General features: G+C 45.0%; 1 protein-coding gene across 1 annotated transcript in view; it reads left to right on the top strand.

The window, feature by feature from the left end:
- The window catches only part of NRK (Nik related kinase), a 70,264-nt gene extending 54,501 nt beyond the window's left edge, over positions 1-15,763 (top strand). The window contains exons 26-30 of the mRNA XM_087728339.1: positions 593-693; positions 2,012-2,161; positions 7,842-8,001; positions 12,904-13,043; positions 14,638-15,763. Of these exons, the coding sequence (XP_087584465.1) occupies positions 593-693; positions 2,012-2,161; positions 7,842-8,001; positions 12,904-13,043; positions 14,638-14,721 (635 nt within the window). The 3' untranslated portion in view covers positions 14,722-15,763. The remainder of the gene's footprint in view (positions 1-592; positions 694-2,011; positions 2,162-7,841; positions 8,002-12,903; positions 13,044-14,637) is intronic.
- The last annotated feature ends 4,717 nt before the right edge of the window (positions 15,764-20,480 follow it).

The raw sequence follows: 20,480 nt of genomic DNA, 5'->3' as shown, positions 1-20,480 counted from the left end.
GCACATGAGATGCGGCAAAAAATAAAATAAAAAATACACAGAAGCAATTTCACGACAGAAAGACATGACAGAAAGCAATCTGTTTATTTATTGGCACAATCTAGATTTGGAGGTTAATGCAACCCTTGTTTGCGCAACGCAGGATCCCAGAATATATCTTACAACTATATACAGTGTGCGGAGACAAGTTATTTACACACAATCTGTAGAATGAGAAGCGGGCTGTTGAGATAATATCCTACCAAGATTTATATTATCATTGATGCTCTGTTTTTAACATAAGTCATTGCATAATGATTCTGCTGGGGCTTGATTACTTTCAGTTCATTTTAGCTCTGAATTATTCCCGAATGAATATGCAAATGAGGAGGCCCTGTAGTAGATCCAGAAGCGGGAATCCTGGGATAAACCGGGCAAGGTCTTTGCCTGACCCTCAACTCTCTCCGGCATCGTAGATCAAATCCCGTTGCGTTCACAGTAGATCAAAATCCTGTTACATTTGGCTCCAGGCTCTGGCTGTTTAAACAGTGATTTAGAATGCTCTCTCCATCTTCATGCTCAGCCAATTAAAAAAGGAATGATTGCCTTCCAGTGAAATACGAGAGGATCAAATTCCTGGTGATTGCCGTGAAGAATTCGGTGGAAGTCTACGCTTGGGCTCCCAAGCCCTACCACAAATTTATGGCTTTTAAGGTAAACGGCGGAACTCAAATCGATCCAATTAGCGCCTTTTCTGTTGAGGGTCCTGGGGATACTTGGCTTGCGATGGAGGCTGAAGAATCGAAGGGAAAAGATTTTCAACCGACGGCATTTCATCCGCTTTGTAGGAGGTGGGGGTGGAGGGCAGTCGAGAGAGGGAAGTGGCACGGATCTGTTGTAAATCCATTTTATGGCTCAGGGATGGCTAACCTTTCTCTCCTTGTGTGCCGAAATTGGCATGTGCTCCCCTCACCCCGCGCATACGTGTAACCACCCCCGCACCAGGGCTGAAACCCAGCAGGTTCGGACAGGCTCTGGGGAACCAATGGCAGAAATTTTGAGCAGTTCAGAGAACCGGCAAATGCCGCCTCTGGCTGGCCCCAAAGTGCGGTGGGAAGGGGGATTTTGCAGTCTCCCTCCCCTGCCATGCCCACCACGCCATGGAACCGGTAGTTGAAAAAAAATGAATTTCACCACTGCCCCGTTTTGGGCCTAGCAGGCCATCTTGCAGCCTCCTGGGACCAAAAATGGGCTATTGGGGTGTGTGTGTGCAAAACCCCCCCATGCATGCATGACCCACCCACCCACACAGATGTACCCCCCCTCCATGTGCATGCCCCTGTCTCCCACATGTGCGGCAGAGACCCAAAAACCAGCTGGCCACTGGGAGGCATGCACGCATGCGCAGAGGAGCTGAGCTGGGAGACGGCTCGTGTGCCCACAGGTTCTCCATCACAGCTACAGCTTTATCGAGACTCTTCACTCGTTTGCGTTTCAGGTGGGAGAAGAGCCGGGGGAGACGGAGTTAAATGTGTCATCAGCCTAGAATCCTGACTTTGCCACAAATGTTCCAAGTCTAGTTGACCCTTAACTGGCACCAATCTAAGGCTGGCCTTTAATTGGGTGGATTCTTACTGTGTGTGTAGGCCTGAATAGATCTTTCGTGTTGGAACGGGGCTGACCCTTCGTGCCTGGCGTTTCTGCCTGTGCCGGCCTTTCTACTTATATCCACTCTTTTCTCATTGTGCCTACTTCACAAGGGAGTTGGAAGGTGCATAGGCAGGGAGTTTGAGTCCCTTGGGGTGGTGTCAAGATCAGCAAGAGGGCAGCTGCAGGGTCACCATCCGTGCCCAGCCCTTTTGTATGGGGATCAACACCACATGGGCAATGCCACGCCCATCCTCTTGCACGTTTGAGTCCCTCGGTTGGACATAGATGGTCGTGGGAATCTGCTCAGACCCGGGTTGATAATTGCATGTCGTGGGTCTCCCAGTGGTGAAGGCAGACGTGTTGATCATCTGTCTTTCTGCAGTCCTTCGCCTCGCTTCCTCAAAAGCCACTCTTGGTCGATTTGACGGTGGAGAACGGGCAGCGGCTGAAAGTTATCTACGGGTCCCTTGTGGGGTTCCATGCCATCGACGTGGACTCTGGCTCCGTGTATGACCTCTACTTGCCAACACATGTAAGTATCTCCCTTGGAGACCCTTTCAGAGACCACGAGGTCTGCGTCAACTTTCCAGGCCGTGAAATTGAGATATGGATCAGGGATGGCTAACCTTGTTGTCCTTGCGTGCCCACAGCGCACACATGCAGGCCCACACCCATAATGGGTGCCCCCACACACATGCGCATGTGATCCCCCCATACGCTCCCACACGCATGTGCACGTGACCCCTCCCCGCACCTTGTTTTGGGCCTAGCAGGCTGCCCTGAAGCCTCCTAAAACCCAAAACGTGGCGCGGGGGGCGCAGCCCTCACGCATGCACGCACGTCTCTCGCATGCATTTGCAGCAGAGACCCAAAAATCAGCTGGCCAGCGGGAGGCACTCGCACATGCACATGAAGCTGAGCTGGGGTGACAGCTCACATGCCCACAGAGATTGCTCCATGTGCCGCCTGTGGCAAGCATGCCGTAGGTTCGCCATCACGGATATAGACTCTACGAGATGGTGGTTAAGAGCACTTTGCCTCTTAACTATCCAGCTGGATTGGTCGAAGACGGTGATGATGATGTTCAGTGGTGCCACAGTAGTTAGAGTGCAGTACTGCAGACTATTTCTGCTGACTGCCTACAATTTGGCAGTTCGAATCTCACCAGGTTCAAGGTTGACTCAGCCTTCCATCCTTCCCAGGTGGCTAAAATGAGGACCCAGATTGTTGGGGGCAGAAGGCTGGTTCTGCAAACCCATTAGAAAGGACTGGGAAGCGGGATATAAGTCTCTTTGGCTACCCTCCCTTCCTTCCTTCCTTCCTTCCTTCCTTCCTTCCTTCCTTCCTTCCTTCCTTCCTTCCTTCCTTTAGAATGCAGTATTGCACACTAACTCTGCCCATTACCAGCAGTTCGATCCTGACCGACTCAAGGTTGACTCAGCCTTCCGTCCTTCCGAGGTGGGTCAAATAAGGACCCAGATTGTTGGGGGCAAAAGGCTGGCTCTGTAATCCCCTTAGAGAGGGCGGTAAAGCACTGGGAAGCGGTACACAAGTCTAAGGGCTGTTGCTATGGCTACTGCTATTACCTAGGACGATTTCCCCCACTCATGTATCCTCCTGATGTGTGGACTTCAATTCCCAGAATTCTCCAGGGACCTTGGTGTTTGCGGGGACATCAACACATCTGGAGGGTGTCAGGTTGAGATTGGTTGATCTGGAATGTTTCTCCTGACCTCTTTGGAAACAGAACCGTTGGCCTCAATTGTGTTTGAGGACCCAGATTGTTGGGGGCAATATGCTGACTCTCTGTAAACCGCTTAGAGAGGCCTGAAAGGCCTATGAAGCGGTATATAAATCTACTGCTATTGCTATTACTGCTATTGTTTGTGAGTCCGAGGACTGCTTACACCGCATAGTTCTAGGTTCCTTTCAAACCCTTCCCTTAAGCCCACACGAAATAAGTCAGTTTTAGGACAGGAGGCGAAGATAAAAGAGGCCAACGGATGTCCTGAATAAAAAGTCCACCAGCCAATGAAAAGGGGATGATGTTTCTAAAGGAACGATGGGCTTCGGCAGCAAACTCCCCATTCAATTATCTGTACGAGGAGCAATCTTTCCTCATCGGTTGCCCTCAATAGGGGGTCTCCCCTAGGAGACGCCTGGCTCCGATTGCTGCTCGCTTGTCACTGTTAGGATGGAACGCGCTAAAAATACACCTTCCCTCAAGAGGGTAGAAATTGAAGAAGATCACTGTCCTCTTCCTCCTCCTCCTCCTGAGCTGTAGCTGTAGCTGTCAGGATGGGAGAAGTGAATAATTGTCTTCTGAAATTCTCCATTTGGAGCCGGCAACTTTGAAAACCAACGGACTGAATACGGTGACTCTGAACCCGTCTGTCTCTCTCTCTGTGTGTCTCTGTCTCTCCCTCTCTCCCTCCATCCCTCTCTCTCTGTCTTCTCACTTTCGGCTCCTCTGCTTCGATTGCTCATGCAGCTCAACCCGAGGCAGCGTATTAAAATAGCTTTCCGGCTCTGGATCCCTATTTTGGTGTTGCGGATAGTTGCGGCAGTGATCCCAGACTACATGAGTGGGCAAGTACGTCCAGCAACTGGAGTGTCTTGAGCTTTTCCTTATTTTGCAAGATTCACTTAGAGGCATTTTAAGAAACCGCATCCCTGTTTGGTTTGGCAGGGCCTCAGATAGAAAGCTCCTACAAAGAGTGGTGAGGACAGTAGAGAAGATTATAGGAAGCTCGCTTCCCGTCATTCAGGATGCTGCTTATAAGCATTCTGTGCTTAGACTCGAAGCATTGTTAGAGACCCCACACCACCCCTTCGTGGTCTGTTTTTGTTGGTTCCCTCTGGGAGGAGGTTTCAAAGTATTTCTAGCAGGACTGCCAGATTCTGTTAAGAGTTTTGTTCCCTGTGCCATCCGTCTGGCACACTCACAAGATTCGTTTCTCTCGCCATGTACGTGTACACATCCGAACTAGACTGTGTTGTTTCTCTGTGTCCTATAATATATGTGGCTATGGCATAATTTTTTTTCTTAACTTTATGTAGTGTACATTGGAGGTGGTGACCCTTTGAGAGCTGCATGCAATGAAATTTCATTCTAATGTATGCCGATTCGTGTACATTTAAAGTGACAATAAAGTTATTCTAAGCTTAAGAATTGCATGAAGGCCTTTAATAGCCTGGGTGCCTTGCAGTCCTGGGCTTGTTCATTGTGTGTGTATATATATACACACAAATAGTAGCCATCCATTCCAACTTAATTAGATTTTGAGCAGCTTGCGTCTCTGGTATTGTAGAGGTGGGATTGTCTGCAGAATTAATTTTACCTTCTGGGTTTTTTTTTATAACAGTGAAGCATTCACTTTATGGATGCTGCTGAAAATCCTTTCTCTCTCTTTCTCTTTCTCTCTCTCTTGAGAAGGCTGCTAGGATTTGAGACGTTATATATTCTAAATGGCTTAAAGCGCTCTGAAAATTTTATAGCATGAACTCCGAAAGGTTCCTCTGCATCTGGATGGAAGGTGTGCCAAGGAGGGTTTTGTTTTGGTGTTTTTAAGCACTTCTTGTTTCTCCTGCGTGTGTTTTTATCTGTGGGTTTTAACGCGTCTTATATATAAGCCTCCAGATGACCTTCAAGCAATGTGTGTATTTATTTAGAGGGGGTGGGGGGGGTGTAAAGCTGGAACGTAGCTGGAACTCAACCGGGGAACCACTGGGGCTTAGGCCAAATTAAATAGGGATTTTTCTCTCTGCATCAAACCAGATCCGAGGACAGTGTGATGTTGGGGGAAAAGAATGGCCATTATCCTGATTTAAATTCCAGCTCTTCTCAAAGGAGCTACTTGCTGTAGGTGAAAGGAGAAGATCAGGTCCCCACAAGGAATCTCCCACCTGGTGAGGTTTTATTTAAAGGAACCTATGGGGAGAGGAGGTTTAACCCCAATCTAATGGCCTTCTTCCCAGATGTTGATTTGAAAGATGAAAAGAGGCCGCGGACCCTCCTTAGCATCTGATTTGATCACCTCCCCTAATGTTGTCTTCTTCTTCTTCTTCTTCTTCTTCTTCTTCTTCTTCTTCTTCTTCTTCTTCTTCTTCTTCTTCTTCTTCTTCTTCTTCTTCTTCTTCTTCTTCTTCTTCTTCTTCCTCCTCCTCCTCCTCCTCCTCCTCTTCTATAGAATAGAATAGAATAACAGAGTTTGAAGGGACCTTGGAGGTCTTCTAGTCCAACCCCATGCTTAGCCAGGAAACCCTATACCACTTCAGACAAATGGTTATTTGTTCAAACATCATCTTCAAAAGAGCCGAGGTGGCGCAGTTGTTAAATGCAGCACTGCAGGCTACTTCAGCTGACTGCAGTTCTGAAGTTCGGCTGTTCAAATCTCACCGGCTCAGGGTTGACTCAGCCTTCCATCCTTCCGAGGTGGGTAAAATGAGGACCCGGCTTGTTGTTGGGGGAGATATGCTGACTCTGTAAACCGCTTAGAGAGGGCTGAAAGCCCTATGAAGCGGTATATAAGTCTAACTGCTATTGCTATAACTGCTAAAACTTCCACTGTTGCAGCATTCACAACTTCTGGAGGCAAGTCGTTCCACTGATTAATTGTTCTCACTGTCAGGAAATTTTCCCTTAGTTCTCGGTTGCTTCTCTCCTTCATTAGCTTCCATCCATTGCTTCTTCTCCCTGCCTTCAGATGCTTTGAACAGCTTGACTCCCTCTTCTTTCCCTGGGATATTGGAAGACTGCTATCATGTCTTCCCTAGTCCTTCTTTCCATTAAACTAGACATACCCAGTTCCTCCTCCTCCTCCTCCTCCCCCTCCTTCCGTTTCAATTATTGGACGTTGGCAATCATGTTGGGACAATGTCACTCCCAATTCTCAGATCACTCTGGTGGACATCCCATGGGCGATGTCCTTCTGTCCTTCTAGGGAGGAGCAAGTGTCAATGTTCTCTCTTTGGATAATAATGTTTCTCTCACACACCATTCTCCCTTGATTTTCCTAAGTCTATCAGACGTCTAAAAAAAACCTCCAGACTGAGGCACAATTTTTTTCTGTGTGTCACAAAACTTTCTGCCATGCAGTCTTGAGTGTGGCCATCAGGTTTGTTGAGGCAAAATGTAGAAAAAACAGGCAATTCCAGAGACACACATTGAAGAGGTAAAAAGTAAGGACGAAGTAAAAATATACGTATAATAAAATGAAGTGGCCTCTCTCCTTCTGTCAAGATTGGGTTTAGGCCTACAACATTGCTGGAATAAATTCTAGTAATGAAAATTGCTTTCCTGGTATTGTTGCTCTGCTTACAGATCTGTTGAAATAGAAGTCATGTAGTGTATTTTTTTTAAAAACACACAATGGATTAATTTCTTGCTTATATCGCTTCCCTCGTATATTGGGAAATAAAATGCCCACAAAACTCTTCACTATTGCAATTTAGCCGAATCACCTTTCGAACTATCTCGTACACCAATTTTGTGATTCTATTTTTTTCCCCCACCGCATTTTCAGAAAGAACTGAAGTTTTAGTAGTTTCTGGTGAATTAATGCAAAGTTATAGAACACGATGCCCTCTCTACCTCATAACTTATAAGTTATGTATGCCGTGTTAGGAAATGATTGAGAACCGAACTGAAAAACAAAAACTTTATCATTAGAATAATCTCGGTCGGCTTCTTCTTTTTTATGCAATCTATTGCTTTATCGTCGTTTATTTTTAGACCGTTTTCTATAATTCTGTAATGTTCGTAAGAATTTTTAACAGGATAATTTCTATGCTAAAGTGCCCTTTACAATCATTTTTACAATGCTATATTGCACGTCCTACTGCATCCAAATTACCCTGGGTTTTTATTTATTTTCACAACATGATACTCGCCGAATTCAAAGGCAAATACTGAATAGAAGCTTTGAGACGATCTTTGATATTTAAAGAGGGATAAAAGAAACACCCTTTTTTCAGGTAGCAGCTCAAACTTGATATTAAAAAAGAAAGAAAGAAATGTCTTTTCCTTTGTATCGGCGCTGAAGACGGAAGAAAGTACACCGACTTTTTCAAAGACATAAATCTCTCTCGCTTCTCAGATCTCCAAGCTGGTTGATTTTTAATGCAGTGTCAGGATACCTAAATTGATGGACTGCAGTTACTTAAGCTGTAACTTGTTCCGTGATGTAAATCTTCATCAAATGTTATTCCAGATCCAGGGAAATATTCATCCGCATGCTATTATCATTCTCCGGAACACCAGCGGGATGGAACTTCTACTGGCTTATGAAGATGAAGGAGTCTATCTTGACATCTATGGGCACTTCTCCAAAGAAAACATTTTGCAGTGGGGGGAAATGCCCACATCAGTAGGTACGTATGAATGGACTGGGAGTCCAAGATCCACAAGAACCAGAACTGCCTGTATGTAGAATAGAACAGAAATAGAATGGAATGGAATGGAATGGAACGGAATTCCTTATTGGCCAAGTGTGATTGGACACACAAGGAATTGGACTTTGCTGCAGATGCTCTCAGTGTACATAAAGATAAATAAAATAGAATACATTCATCAAGAACCATAAGATACAACACTTAGTGATAGTCATGGGTTACTAATAAGCAATCAGATTATACTAGGAAACAAATAAAACAATATAAATTGTAAAGGACTGTGAAGAGGAAGAGAAGGGGAGGAGGAAGAAAAAGAATTGAAGGACAATGAAAATTTCATTAGTAGAAGGAGTGGGTTTGGCTCTTTGTTTAAGACCAGAAAAGGCCCTCTCCAGCAGCCAACATCCAGATAAGCAGGGATTAAGGCCAGACAAACAGTCAAGCAGAAAACAATACCCTAATCACAGAACTAAAGAAGAAGAAAACACACTCCCACAAACACTGGCAGGACACGGCACTGTATATAAATAGGGAGCACACATCCCACTCACTAGCACTGATGATGTTAGCTAGTAGGTAATTGAAACGTCTGCAAGAAAACAACCAAGCTCGGAGAGGAAGGACCCCGTAGTTCAGCCCTGGAGCTATAAGCATTTTCTTCTCTTGTTACTTCGTAGAGCAAGGCAAGGTAATTCAGGGGGGGGGCTGCTGGGGGTTCACAGGGATTCAGGACAGTGGTGAAATCCACATTTTTTTACTACCGGTTCTGTGGGCGTGGCTTGGTGGGCGTGGCAGGGGGAGGATACTGCAAAATCCCCATTCCCTCCCCCCCCCCCCCACTCTGGGGCCAGCCAGAGGCGGCATTGGCCGGTTCTCCAAACTACTCAAAAGTTCCGCTGTCGGTTTTCCGGAGCTTGCTGGATTTCACCCCTGGTTCGGGAGAACCTCTGGCTAAGATTCTGTGCAGTTCGGAGAACCCCAAAATCCCACTCCTGGCTGGCCCTGCCCACCCCGCCCCTCCCAGGAGCCCCCATGCAGCCCATTTGAGATGCAGGTAAATGCAGGGCATGCGCTGAAGCTCGGGGAGGTCGGAAAACGGGCCCACCAGAAGTTCAAGAAGGGCAGAAATGGGCCTCTGGAGCCCGGGAAGGCCGTTTTTGCCCTCCCAGAGGGTCAAGGAAAACCTCCGGAGCCCGGGGCAAAATGCCCCCCCCACACACACATGGTGCAGGAGGCCGACTAGGCCACACCCACCATGGCCACGCCCACCCAGCAACTGGTCAGAGAACCCATTGCTGAAATTTTTGAAGCCCAGCCCTGAGTTGCTTCCTCTTTCGTGTTGCCATTGTCACAATACTTTACCTTCCCAATTATTTTTTTAAAAAATTAAGAATCAGAACGGCATGAAATAATTGACACATGTCAAGGCAATTGTCCTCCCTGGTTCATCCCTGTTTAACACTGTCTGTACAATGTCAAGTTCTCACATCTGACCCACCTAGCATTAGCTGGAAGGTGCGAAGCCCTCCGAGATAAAAATATTATTAGCAAGTGGGTTGCAGAAGGGAAAAGTCCTTCTAGCTTTCGGTATTGAACATGTCTGGAAATTTTAAAAATATATCCTGGAGGAAGCAGGCTAACACCAGAAGGAACCTGGAATGCTGCAGATTTGTATATTTTGGTGCTACGTGCAGCTGATAAGGCAGAACATTTCTTATTTTCCCTATTAACGTAGAGCATCGGCTCCAAGCTGCTTCAGAAAGCAGGTTCTGAGGTTGGGAAGGAAGAGCCAGGATGGAAGCCACAGAGATGGGTTTGTGCAGGGGGAGAAACCCAGGATCGATGAACTGTAATAAATGTTGAGCGGAAAGAAAAAAAGACATTTTTAGAGAAAGAACAAAGGCAGGGATGAAAAAAGTGTCGCCTGTGTTTTTCTCTAAACATTGCTTACGGTTCAAGGGGGCCTCCGTTGTTGTTTTCTCAAGTACGACTAGATATCCAGTCAAAGGTATAGAATAACAAGAGTTGGAAGGGACCTTGGAGGTCTTCTAGTCCAACCCCCTGCCTAGGCAGGAAGCCCTACACCACTTCAGACAAAGGGTTATCCAACATCTTCTTTAAAAGCCTCCAGTGATGAATGACCCACGCTTTCTGGTGGCAAGGGGTTCCACTGGTTAATTGTTCTCACTGTTAGGAAGTTTCTCCTTAATTCCAAGTTGCTTCTCTCCTTGATTAGGTTCCATCCATTGTTTCTTGTCTTGCCTCTGGTGCTTTGGAGAATAATTTGACACCCCCCCCACCCACCCCCAAAAATCTGACTTATTTTGACCAGCTGCTGCATCATGAATGCTACCAATAAAGCAATTTGCAAAATTTTAACTGGTGGAGAGAAGGGAGGAATAAAATGATCAATATAGTTTGAGAAATGAAACATAGGGAGCTCTTTAAGAATTTAAGGCAGGCTAGAATGGTAGAGTCGTTCCAGTAATTGGAACAAGGAAAGTTAACTCCCAAGGGAAATTAAAGTGGTGAAGCTACCTACTTAAGTTGTTGACTCTTCAAAAGATACAGAGCTGAAATGTGGCGTTTCTCCGGACAAGGAGCTGATATTTTCAAAACCAGACGGCAGGAATATCATTAGAAATGGATTTTTTTTTTTGCTTCAGTCAGTTCGGCCGTTTGAATCCCTAGCGCCGTGTAACGGAGTGAGCTCCCGTGACTTGTCCCAGCTTCTGCCAACCTAGCAGTTTGAAAGCAGGTCAAAAATGCAAGTAGAGAAATAGGAACCACCTTTGGTGGGAAGGTAACAGCGTTCCGTGAGCCTTCGGTGTTTAGTCATGCCGGCCACATGACCACGGAGACGTCTTCAGACAGCGCTGGCTCTTTGGCTTTGAAACAGAGATGAGCACTGCCCCCTAGAGTTGGGAACGACCGGCATGCATGTACAAAGGGAACCTTTACCTTTTACCTTGCACCATGAGTTTTATAATGTGAGCCTTCTATGAAATTTAGGGATGTGGGGGTATATTTTTATGGTTTCCCCAAGAAACCTCGATAACCCATGGAATTAGGAGGAAGGCTACACCAATTCTTCCAATGGAAGATAATCTCTGTAGCTCAGGGTTGAACTGTAGAGGCCTTGGGGGTCTCTGAGCTTGGTAGTTGCCTTGCAGACATTTCATTACCTGACTAGGTAACCTCTTCAGGGCTAGTGAGGGTGGGGTTTGCTCTCTGTTTAAAACCAGAACGTATCCACTCCAACAGCCAACCCCCAGTTAAGCAGGGATTGACACCAGACAAACAATCAAGCAGAAAACAATACCTTGATCTGGATTTAGATTACCCGTGGAATTAGGGGCATGGCTGCACCAATTTTTCTAATTGAAGTTAATTTCTGTAGCTCAGGATTGAATTGTGGAAGCCTTGGTGGTCTCTGAGCTTGGTGGTTTTTTTGGAGACATTGCATTGTCTGACTAGGTAACGTAATCAGGGCTAGTGAGGGTGGTGTTTTAAGACCAGAATGCATGCTATCCAGCAGCCAACCCCCAGATAAGCAGGGATTAACACCAGACAAACAATCCAACAGAAATCCATACCCTGACCTAGGAACTACCAAGGAAGACATTTCATTACCTGTCTTGGTAACGTCAGCAGTGCTAGAAGGAAGTGGGGTTTGTTTCTTGTTTAAATCAGAGCACATCCACTCCAGCAGTCAAAACCCAGATAATCAGGGATTGACACCAGACAGACGATCCATCAGAAAACAACATCCTGATTTAGGAACTAGCAAGGAAAAAAACCAGCTAGGTAGGGAAAGGCACCATAGGCTTCATCCCCCCCTCCCCCCCCCTCTGCCAGCTACATCACGGAGATCGGAAGGCCCGAGCCACAGATGCCGTCATCTATTTATAGGAAGATGCAGCTCTGGGATTGCAGCCTGGTGATCGAACAATAGAAGGGGCAAGCGCAGGCTTGCCTGGGCGGGAACAAACAGTCCCAGATGCCCGTCAACATCTGGAAGTGTTATCTAACAAGTTATTTATGAAAGCCTTTCTCTTCTTGGGTCGGCGGGAAAGTTTTCCCTGTGCGGTTTGGTTGGTTGGTTGGTGAGTTGAGTTGATGAGTTGAGTTGATGAGTGGGTGGGTGGGTGGGTTTGGTTAGTTGGTCGGTTGTTTATTTGATTTCGGTAACTACCCATCTCAGTAAATGACTCTGGGCGGCTTCCAATCTGGAACATCTACAATTAAAAACTCTACAATTTAAACCTCTACAATTAAAAAAAAAAAGATCTACCTTTTTTAAAAAAAATTAAAAACATTTTAAAACAAGAAACAATAAGAAAAGTAGGTGCAAGCGTTAAAAAACATAGAAAGCATTAAAACGTCGAATTCGAGGTACACAGGAGAGCCAAGGTATTTGGCTGGTTAATATTATAGCCAGGAAACAAACAAACAAACAAACAAACAAACACACACACACACACCCCTCCCTTCTTTATTCCATGTTAAGAACATTAGCTCTCTACCTAGTTAAGTATCTATCTAGGTTACATTCCCCCACCCGACCCATGAAAGGCTTGGAAGCAGAATTTGAAAAGGACCCCCAATGTGGCCCCATATGTACAGTGTATATAAGACAGTCCTGTCCTCCTCGCTAAAGCCAAAGTTGCACAAGATTGTAATTCTTTTTGTTATCAGACGGCGCCTGAATACCGGAAAGAGCGGTTGGGGGGGTAGAATTGCTATTGCCAAGAGCTTCCCGTGAAGAGAGCCATTTGTCCTTCCTCTGCCACTTCTCTCTGTGGTTTTTCTTTTTTCCTTTTAAGAAAAAGCTCCATTAACGGTTTCTTCCTTCCTTCCTTCCCTTTTTCCTCCTAAAAGCCTATCTTCAATCCAATCAGGTGATGGGCTGGGGCGAGAAAGCAATTGAACTGCGTGCGGTGGAAACAGGGTGCCTGGAAGGGGTCTTTATGCACAAGAAAGCTCAGAAGTTGAAATTTCTCTGCGAAAGGAACGATAAGGTACGTGGTGCAGAGGTTGGGAGGCGGAGGTGGGAGGGAATTCATCCACACCTTGCTCCAGAAGAGGGCTCTGGTGTTTTTAGCTGTGCTCCTGGAAGAGAGACAATAGCAGTAGACTTATATACCGCTTCATAGGCCTTTCAGGCCTCTCTAAGCGGTTTACAGAGAGTCAGCATATTGCCCCCAACAATCTGGGTCCTCATTTTACCCACCTCGGAAGGATGGAAGGCTGAGTCAACCCTGAGCTGGTGAGATTTGAACCGCTGACCTGCTGATCTAGCAGTAGCCTGCAGTGCTGCATTTAACCACTGCGCCACCTTGTTGAAGAAGAACCTTCTGAGAACCTTGGTAGAAGACTAGATTTCCCCCACATTGTAGTTTATGCAGATGTTGGATGGGTGGGAGGGAAGTCATCCACACCTTGCTCCAAAAGAGGGCTCTGGTGTTTTTAGCTGTGCTCCTGGAAGAGAGACAAGATATCTTCTTGTTGAAGAACCTACTGTGTTTCCCCCAAAATAAGACAGGGTCTTATTTTCTTTTGACTCCTGAAATAAGTGCTTGGCCTTATTTTCTGGGAGGTCTTATTATTTTTGAGATGTGGGAGGCAGTGAGGGTGGTCACCTCATGGCTGCTGCTGTGTTGCAACATTTTCGGGGAGGGCTAATTTTAGCGCATGCACTCAAAAGCCTCATTGGGCTTATTAAACGGGGAGGTCTTATTTTCAGGGAAACAGGATAGTGAAAATCTTGTTCAAAGACTGAATTTCCCCTCAAGATTGACTCAGTCTTCGGTCCTTGCGAGGTGGGTCAAGTGAGGACCCAGATGGTTGGGGACAAGAGGCTGACTCTGTAAACCCTTAGAAAGGGCTGTAAAAGCACTGGGAAGCGGTATATGAGTGCTATTGCTATTGCTATTTTCGTCTTGTGTTCAATGCTCTGAGCTTCCTAAAAGGAAGACAAACACTGAAAAATCAGTACCAATTAACTGAAAATCATATCTCAGGTTTTCAAATATTCGTAACTGTTTTTAACTTAGGCAATGTCCTTCCATAAAGTGGGGGGAAACCATAAGCAGAATGGCGAAGACACCGTCAGATGATGATTAACATATCGAACAAGCTGAAATGAAGAAGCCTCCATGCTGCCAAATGTTTCAAATGGGGAGTTATGTGCAAATATTTAGGTTAACCGAAAACAAAACTGCAGACATGCTAACTGCACATAAGCATCAACCAGGGCTTCTTGTAGAAGCTTCCACGTTTAGGATCTCTTATCCCCAACCTCCTCCCTGTCCGACTTTGCTGCCAGCTCTGCTGGCTGCCGGCGGGCCACAGCACATAACAACTGCAGTGATTCGCTTAACAACTGGGGCATAAAATGGGGCGAGACTCACTTAACAAATGTCTGACTTTAGCAGAGAAAATTCTGGGCTCAATGGTAAGTAGAGAACTGCCTCTATTTTTGATCTAATGCTTTGGATGAAAGCTGACTTCATGTTTATGCATTTTGAAGTATATGCACTGTTATCGAGTTATGCTCAATGTTGTTTTTTTTTAAAGGTAGAGTGACACTTTTCTTATCTCTCTCCCTTCAAGGTATTTTTTGCATCAGTTCAGTCTGGCGGCAGCAGCCAAATTTACTTTATGACACTGGGCCAAAACATCCTGTTCAACTGGTAAATTACTTTGGAGTGAAGTGAATATTTGACTTTCCCAGTTTCTATGAGCCATCTAAAGCCTTGAGTTCATTTCAGAAGTTGCCCCCCTCGTTACTGCAACAAAAAGGAAAAGAAAACCCCCATGAGCCTCACAGAATATCCTTCAATTGCAGACACTACAACTCTTGCAACTGTATTGTTTAAAATTTGCCATCCTGGAGCACCCGCTTTAAAAAAAAACACACCCCAAAACACAGCTTTTTTGCAAAGCAGAATTGCCCCATGGAAGCCAGGCGTCTTACAAAGTATGCACAGAGCTGTTATAGGGGGTTATAATTTTTTTTGCACAAAGATTATAATGTTCTTTTGTTCAACGTTCAGGGGGAAGGGTGTTTTGGTTGAAACCGGGCACCCAGCTATGGCATATTCCGTGCAAGGTGGAGGCAAAAACTGTTGGATGGGCTAAATTAGTTTGGTAGGGCTTCCCTGTTTTTTCAAAATCTTCCTTTCTCAGGTAGATCTGCCTTTCCCCCCAAAACGCCTGAGTAACGTCTTTGTTTGCCGAGAGATTTCAGAGCCCCCGTGAAGCCTTCGTTCATTGCAGAATGAATTTCTCTACAGGGAGACATTCCCAGAGGAAGTCAGTGTTCTCAGCAATTTGAGGCTAGAAGCATCCTTGGGGACACCAACACCCTGGTTTCTAGCGGGTTTAGCAATTGTTTGTTCCTAAGAACAGTCTCCTCTTGTGCCTGTGACTCCATCAGATTTCTAAGGATGTTCTAAACCATGAGGGGGAAAAAGTCCTCAAGAAAATAAGACCAGACCTAGAATCCTGCATCCAGTTTGGGTCACCACACCATAAAAGATGTTGAGACTCTAGAAAGAGTGCAGAGAGGATGAGGGAATTGGAGGCTAAAACATATGATGAACGGTTGCAGGAACTGGGCATGGCTGGTCTAGGGAAGAGAAGGACCAGGGGAGACATGACAGCCGTCTTCCAATATTTGAAGGGCTTCTTCCACAGAGGGGAGGAAGGGGTCCAGCTATTCTCCAAAGCATCCGAAGGCCGGGCAAGAAATAATGGAGGGAAATGAGCAAGGAGAGATTCAACCTGGAAATGAGGAGGAATTTCCTGACAGTCAGAACAATCAAACCCATGGAACAGAAGTTGTCTTCAGAAGTTATGGGAGCTTCATGACTGGAGGCTGTCAAGAAGAGACTGAACTGCCATCTGTCAGAAATGGTGTAGGGTCTCCTGCCTGGGCGGGGGGTTGGACTAGATGATCTACAAGGTCCCTTCCAACTCTTATTAATCTAACTAAGTTCCCGCTCATCTTTACTCACTCGAGTGGTCCTTAATATTTGAAAGAGACTGTTTCCCATCCATCTAGGATTCAGGCCTTTCCAATTTTTGATTCCTAGATCTCAACGGAGAACCTCCATTTAAGCATGGTGTTTCTAATGCAGTGATAAGACACAACCATCCTTCTCAAAATGAGGTCCGAAGGCCACTGCGGACCTCTAAGTGGAATGACCACCATGTCTGTTAACCTCACTAGGACTTACCTGCAGCGAGAGCCTTTCTTGAAGTTAAGTTACCTTTTTAAAAAAAAGCAGGTATCTTATATCAGTAACATCCTGTGGATAGGAGCCATCTCCAAATGACACACTGTGTTTTCCCACCATCGTATTATATTCTCAGGGTTTGCAATTCGGGTTGAACTATTTCTCAGGTTTCCAAGACTTCGCTAAAGTTTCTACAACCCGTTGGGAAAATGCCAGGCACATTTTTTTAAGGGGAGGAACACTTTCTGCCAAATTATTTTTATCCAAGGGAGAAGAAGTGTCTTCTACCTGAGGACAATGTGGGGTATGTGAAGGATTTAAACAGGCCCTGGATTAAATTCCAGCACGAAATTGCCACCAGTATTATTATTAATTGGGAAAAGCCTCTGTTTGTGCTTCCAAGAGTTGTGGGGTTCAGTTCCCTAGATTTCCAACTAAACACATATCCGAGAACTGGGCTGGGAATCTTGTCTCTCTTCAAGTCTCTGGAGAAACAATCATTGTTCAATGGAATTCCACTGCTAGAGGAAGAAGCAATGGTTATATTCCTACTAGCCGATAACCCGGCATTGTCTGGATATTTATTTATAGGGAGGACCAAATGTAATTTCTAATGCTGGATTTTCCCCCTTACCAGAGGGAGCCCCCTTGTGGAGTACTGTGAAGCCATTACCATGGCAACTCCACTGCGCTGTACAGTAGAAGCCCTTTTGCGGCAGTACAGTAGAAGCCATTTCAAGGCACAGCAGGCTGTATTGTAACAGAACACCACCACCCCCAAGGGGTGTTAGGGGTACCTTACTCCCATGATATTTTTCTCCAGAGAGTAAGTCTAGAGAGAGAGAGAGAGGGAGAGAGGGAGGAGAGAGGGAGAGGGGGGGAGAGAGAGAAGAGGAAGAGAGAGAGAGAGAGAGAGAGAGAGAGAGAGAGGAGAGAGAGAGAGAGAGACATAATATTTTGGAAAAGAATTGTTGAAAGACTTCTCTTAACTTTGCTTAGCTTTCATGAAGGCAGCCAGTAGCTCCCGACAATCTTTTAAGGGTGAAAATAACTTGTGTTTTTGTTTTTTTAATGGCGTGTACATCTTAAAGTGATAACCTTTGATTCATTCCAAGACCCACGGTCATATTCTGCAGGCTGGTGTTGTGCAATTTATTGTCTTTCTTTCTTCGGTGTCACCCCCTCGCCCTGCTCACTCATGTCCTGATTCGAGTATTTTTCTGAGTTGATCAGAACATAAAATACAGAAATGCAAAGGAACAATGAAAATAACGGGGGGAAAGAGGAGGAAAGGGGGAAGAGGAAAAAAGCGTAGGGTAAAGGGGAGAAGAGAAAGGAAAGCATTGGGTTCTTTTGGCGCAGTAGAACAAGGTAAATAACACGCAATCTCAACTTTTCAGTTTTCATAATCATATATATTGGCCATTTCTATAACGACCAACCCATCCTCCTTTCCCCTTAACTGTCGGGATTTGAAATTGGTGCACGATTAGGCATTGCGTCCTAATGAAGCAACTGGTGTGCTGCGTGGAAAGAACATTGGGTTGGCATTGTTTACAAATGGCTTTTGTGTAACACAGTTGTGATAGGTACTTACGAAATGGATGTGTTGTTAGCAGGGGTAAAATAGTTTCTTCTGATTCTGGCCATCAGTAGAGTTCCTTTGGAAGGGATATAGCATTGGTTTCTGGAGCTAATTGTTCTCATAACTCGTGTTGCATTTCAGTTTAAAAATTGAAAGCAGACCTGAAAAATAATACTTTTATTAAAAAGCGAAAACCCTGGGGAAAAAGAGGGGAGAAAAGTAGGAATTCTTGTACTGTATTCCATGCTTTTTCCCAAGCGTGAAAACACATTCCTGAGTCAGAGATAATAAGATTGAAACAGAATAGGTGGAAACAGCTGCAATCTATCGCTTCAAAATTATTTGGCGTCTGTGTCTCCATGCTTAACATTCTCCTCGCGTTTCTTTACTTGATAAAAAAAAAAAAACTTTTAGAGTTGCTTGTTTTCCCAATGCTCAGATATTGGGAGGGCCTGAAAACTGAAATGCTGCACTATATATATTGCCTCTGGAGGCTTTGTCAGAGTAATTGGGTGGAGAAAAATGTTTCAGTCACTGTTTTTTATAACTTTGGAGGTAATATCAGAACGCAATGTATATAGGCCTCTTCTCCAATTTGATGCTTTCCAGTTCCCTGATATATATATCTTTCAGCCCTATATATATATATTTGCCTTAGGTGTCTGGACAAAAACCTAGAGTAAACCTTCACAGGAGGATCAAATGAAGAAAGTCACTAACTGACAGACAGACAGACAGACAGACTGACGGAGCAATTGCAATAGTAGCTGGGCTGTTACCCCTTGGTGGAGAGCAAAGAAATCAGTATGCTCTGGCTGGGGATTTCTGGGAGTTGAGGTCCACCCATCTCAAAGTGCTCAAGGTTGACCAACCCTGCCATAGAACAAAGAGGCACATTTCAATGCTGAACCCGACTAGCCAGTTTATAATAAATAAATAAATAAATAACCCTCAGGGATGCAATTTCTTATTTTCAAACCTGCTTATTTAGGAAGCCAGCAGAATTGCAGCTCCATTTAGCACAACTTACGTATTTCCCTCTCTGTTCATGCTCGGTTGCACTCTTCATCCAATCCGATGCCTTCCAGATGTCGTAGGGCAGTGGTTCCCTGCTAGCTACCCGGACAGGCTGGGGAAAACTAGTCTGCTTGCAAAAAGCAGAATAAGCCCCAGGAAACCTCTAGGCCTGGAAGCCTCGTGACGCGTCCTGCATGCAAATCGAGCATAATCCCATTTTGTGCGTTTAGGGGGACATGAGATTTAACTGTGAATTGCAACTGCGAAACTTATCACACCCCAAATGATTTTTTCCCTTCCTCCAACTTTGGTAAATCATTCCTTGAGGCTCATTCTGGGGCACCATTTGTGCTAATGAAGCGAAGCCCTTTCTTACTCCTAGTAAATAATCAGTATGGCAGGTAAGGTGGGAGTTTTGATTCCCGCCAAGTAGGCGGGAAGGGAAGAGGGGTCAATTTTACTGGATCCATTTAAAACAGAGCGAGAAGGAATTTGGTGTGTGCGCATCTGCCAGGGACACACAGAGGGTTCCCTCCAACAGATGCTGTCGGTATTCTGGCCGGGTGCCTCTCAACCTCCTCGGCTTGGAACGAGCAGGAGGACCGGTTTCTGAGCAAATGAACATAGGGGTGCAAGATGCAACTTGTTATTTTCCCACTAGTTGAAAATAAATCTAGCAGGTGGGATTAAATCCAGCATGTTTTCCTGCAAAAAGAGTGCAGTCACATAATTTCATCTTTAAAAACAATAAAGCCATCCTCCTAGATTTTCCGATAGTACAGGAATGAAAAGAAATGAGGATTTATTTTTAAAAAAAAAATGAATTTTAGGTTTTCATGGGAAAAGAGGAAATAATTTTAAATGCAGAGTCATCCTTCTCTCCCTACCCACTTTTCTCCCCCCCCTCTCTTTTCTCTCCTCCCTCTTTCTTTCTTTTCCCTCTCTTTCTCTTTCCCTCTCTCTTTCCCTCTCTTTCTCTCCACTCTCGCTTTCTCTCCCTCTCCCCCTCTCTTTCCCTCTTTCTCTTTTCTCTCTCTCTGATGAAAATAGTGTCTTTTGCTTGTTGAATCCAAGTCTGAAATTAACAAGAAGTTCTGTTTTGCTTCAGTTTAATTACAAAATGCAGCACTGTGAAAAACAATCAAGATCAATAATAGATAGCCCCCCCCCAACAAAAAAACACCAAGTGTTCCAAGAAATAATCAAGCAGATGAAACGCCACTGAGAGTATAAAGGAAAGTTAGTAGATAAAAGAAAGCGAATGTTAGCAGAAAGCCAAATGAAGGAAAAAAGGACTATTGCAATTCTAGATAGGCGTGGAAAGTCCGTGGGATGTTTATTGAGAAGGCTGGTATTGAAGGACTCGTAGCAATGTTTTAGATTTGTGCGGGGACTTCCTGGAGAGTGAAAAGATTTCAAAGCGATTGGTAACACTTAAACAAACATCTAGACTTTCGAGACTTCAACGTATTCATTCCTAACGTTTTGTTTATTATTTTAAGGGGATAAATTGCATTAAGCAATGATGTTATTTTGTATGAGGCTGTGGAGAGCGCAAAAATGTCAGTAAATGTACTGCAACATTGATGGCCCCAATTCCCAAGGATCCCTGA

This window comes from Thamnophis sirtalis, unplaced genomic scaffold (assembly GCF_051295495.1).
Source record: "Thamnophis sirtalis isolate CommonGarterSnake01/CBP01778 unplaced genomic scaffold, rThaSir2_p1.2 scaffold_13, whole genome shotgun sequence".
NCBI classification, from domain to species: domain Eukaryota; kingdom Metazoa; phylum Chordata; class Lepidosauria; order Squamata; family Natricidae; genus Thamnophis; species Thamnophis sirtalis.
The sequence above is the reverse complement of the archived record's forward strand: the minus strand, read 5'-3'. Positions and strand labels throughout refer to the sequence as shown.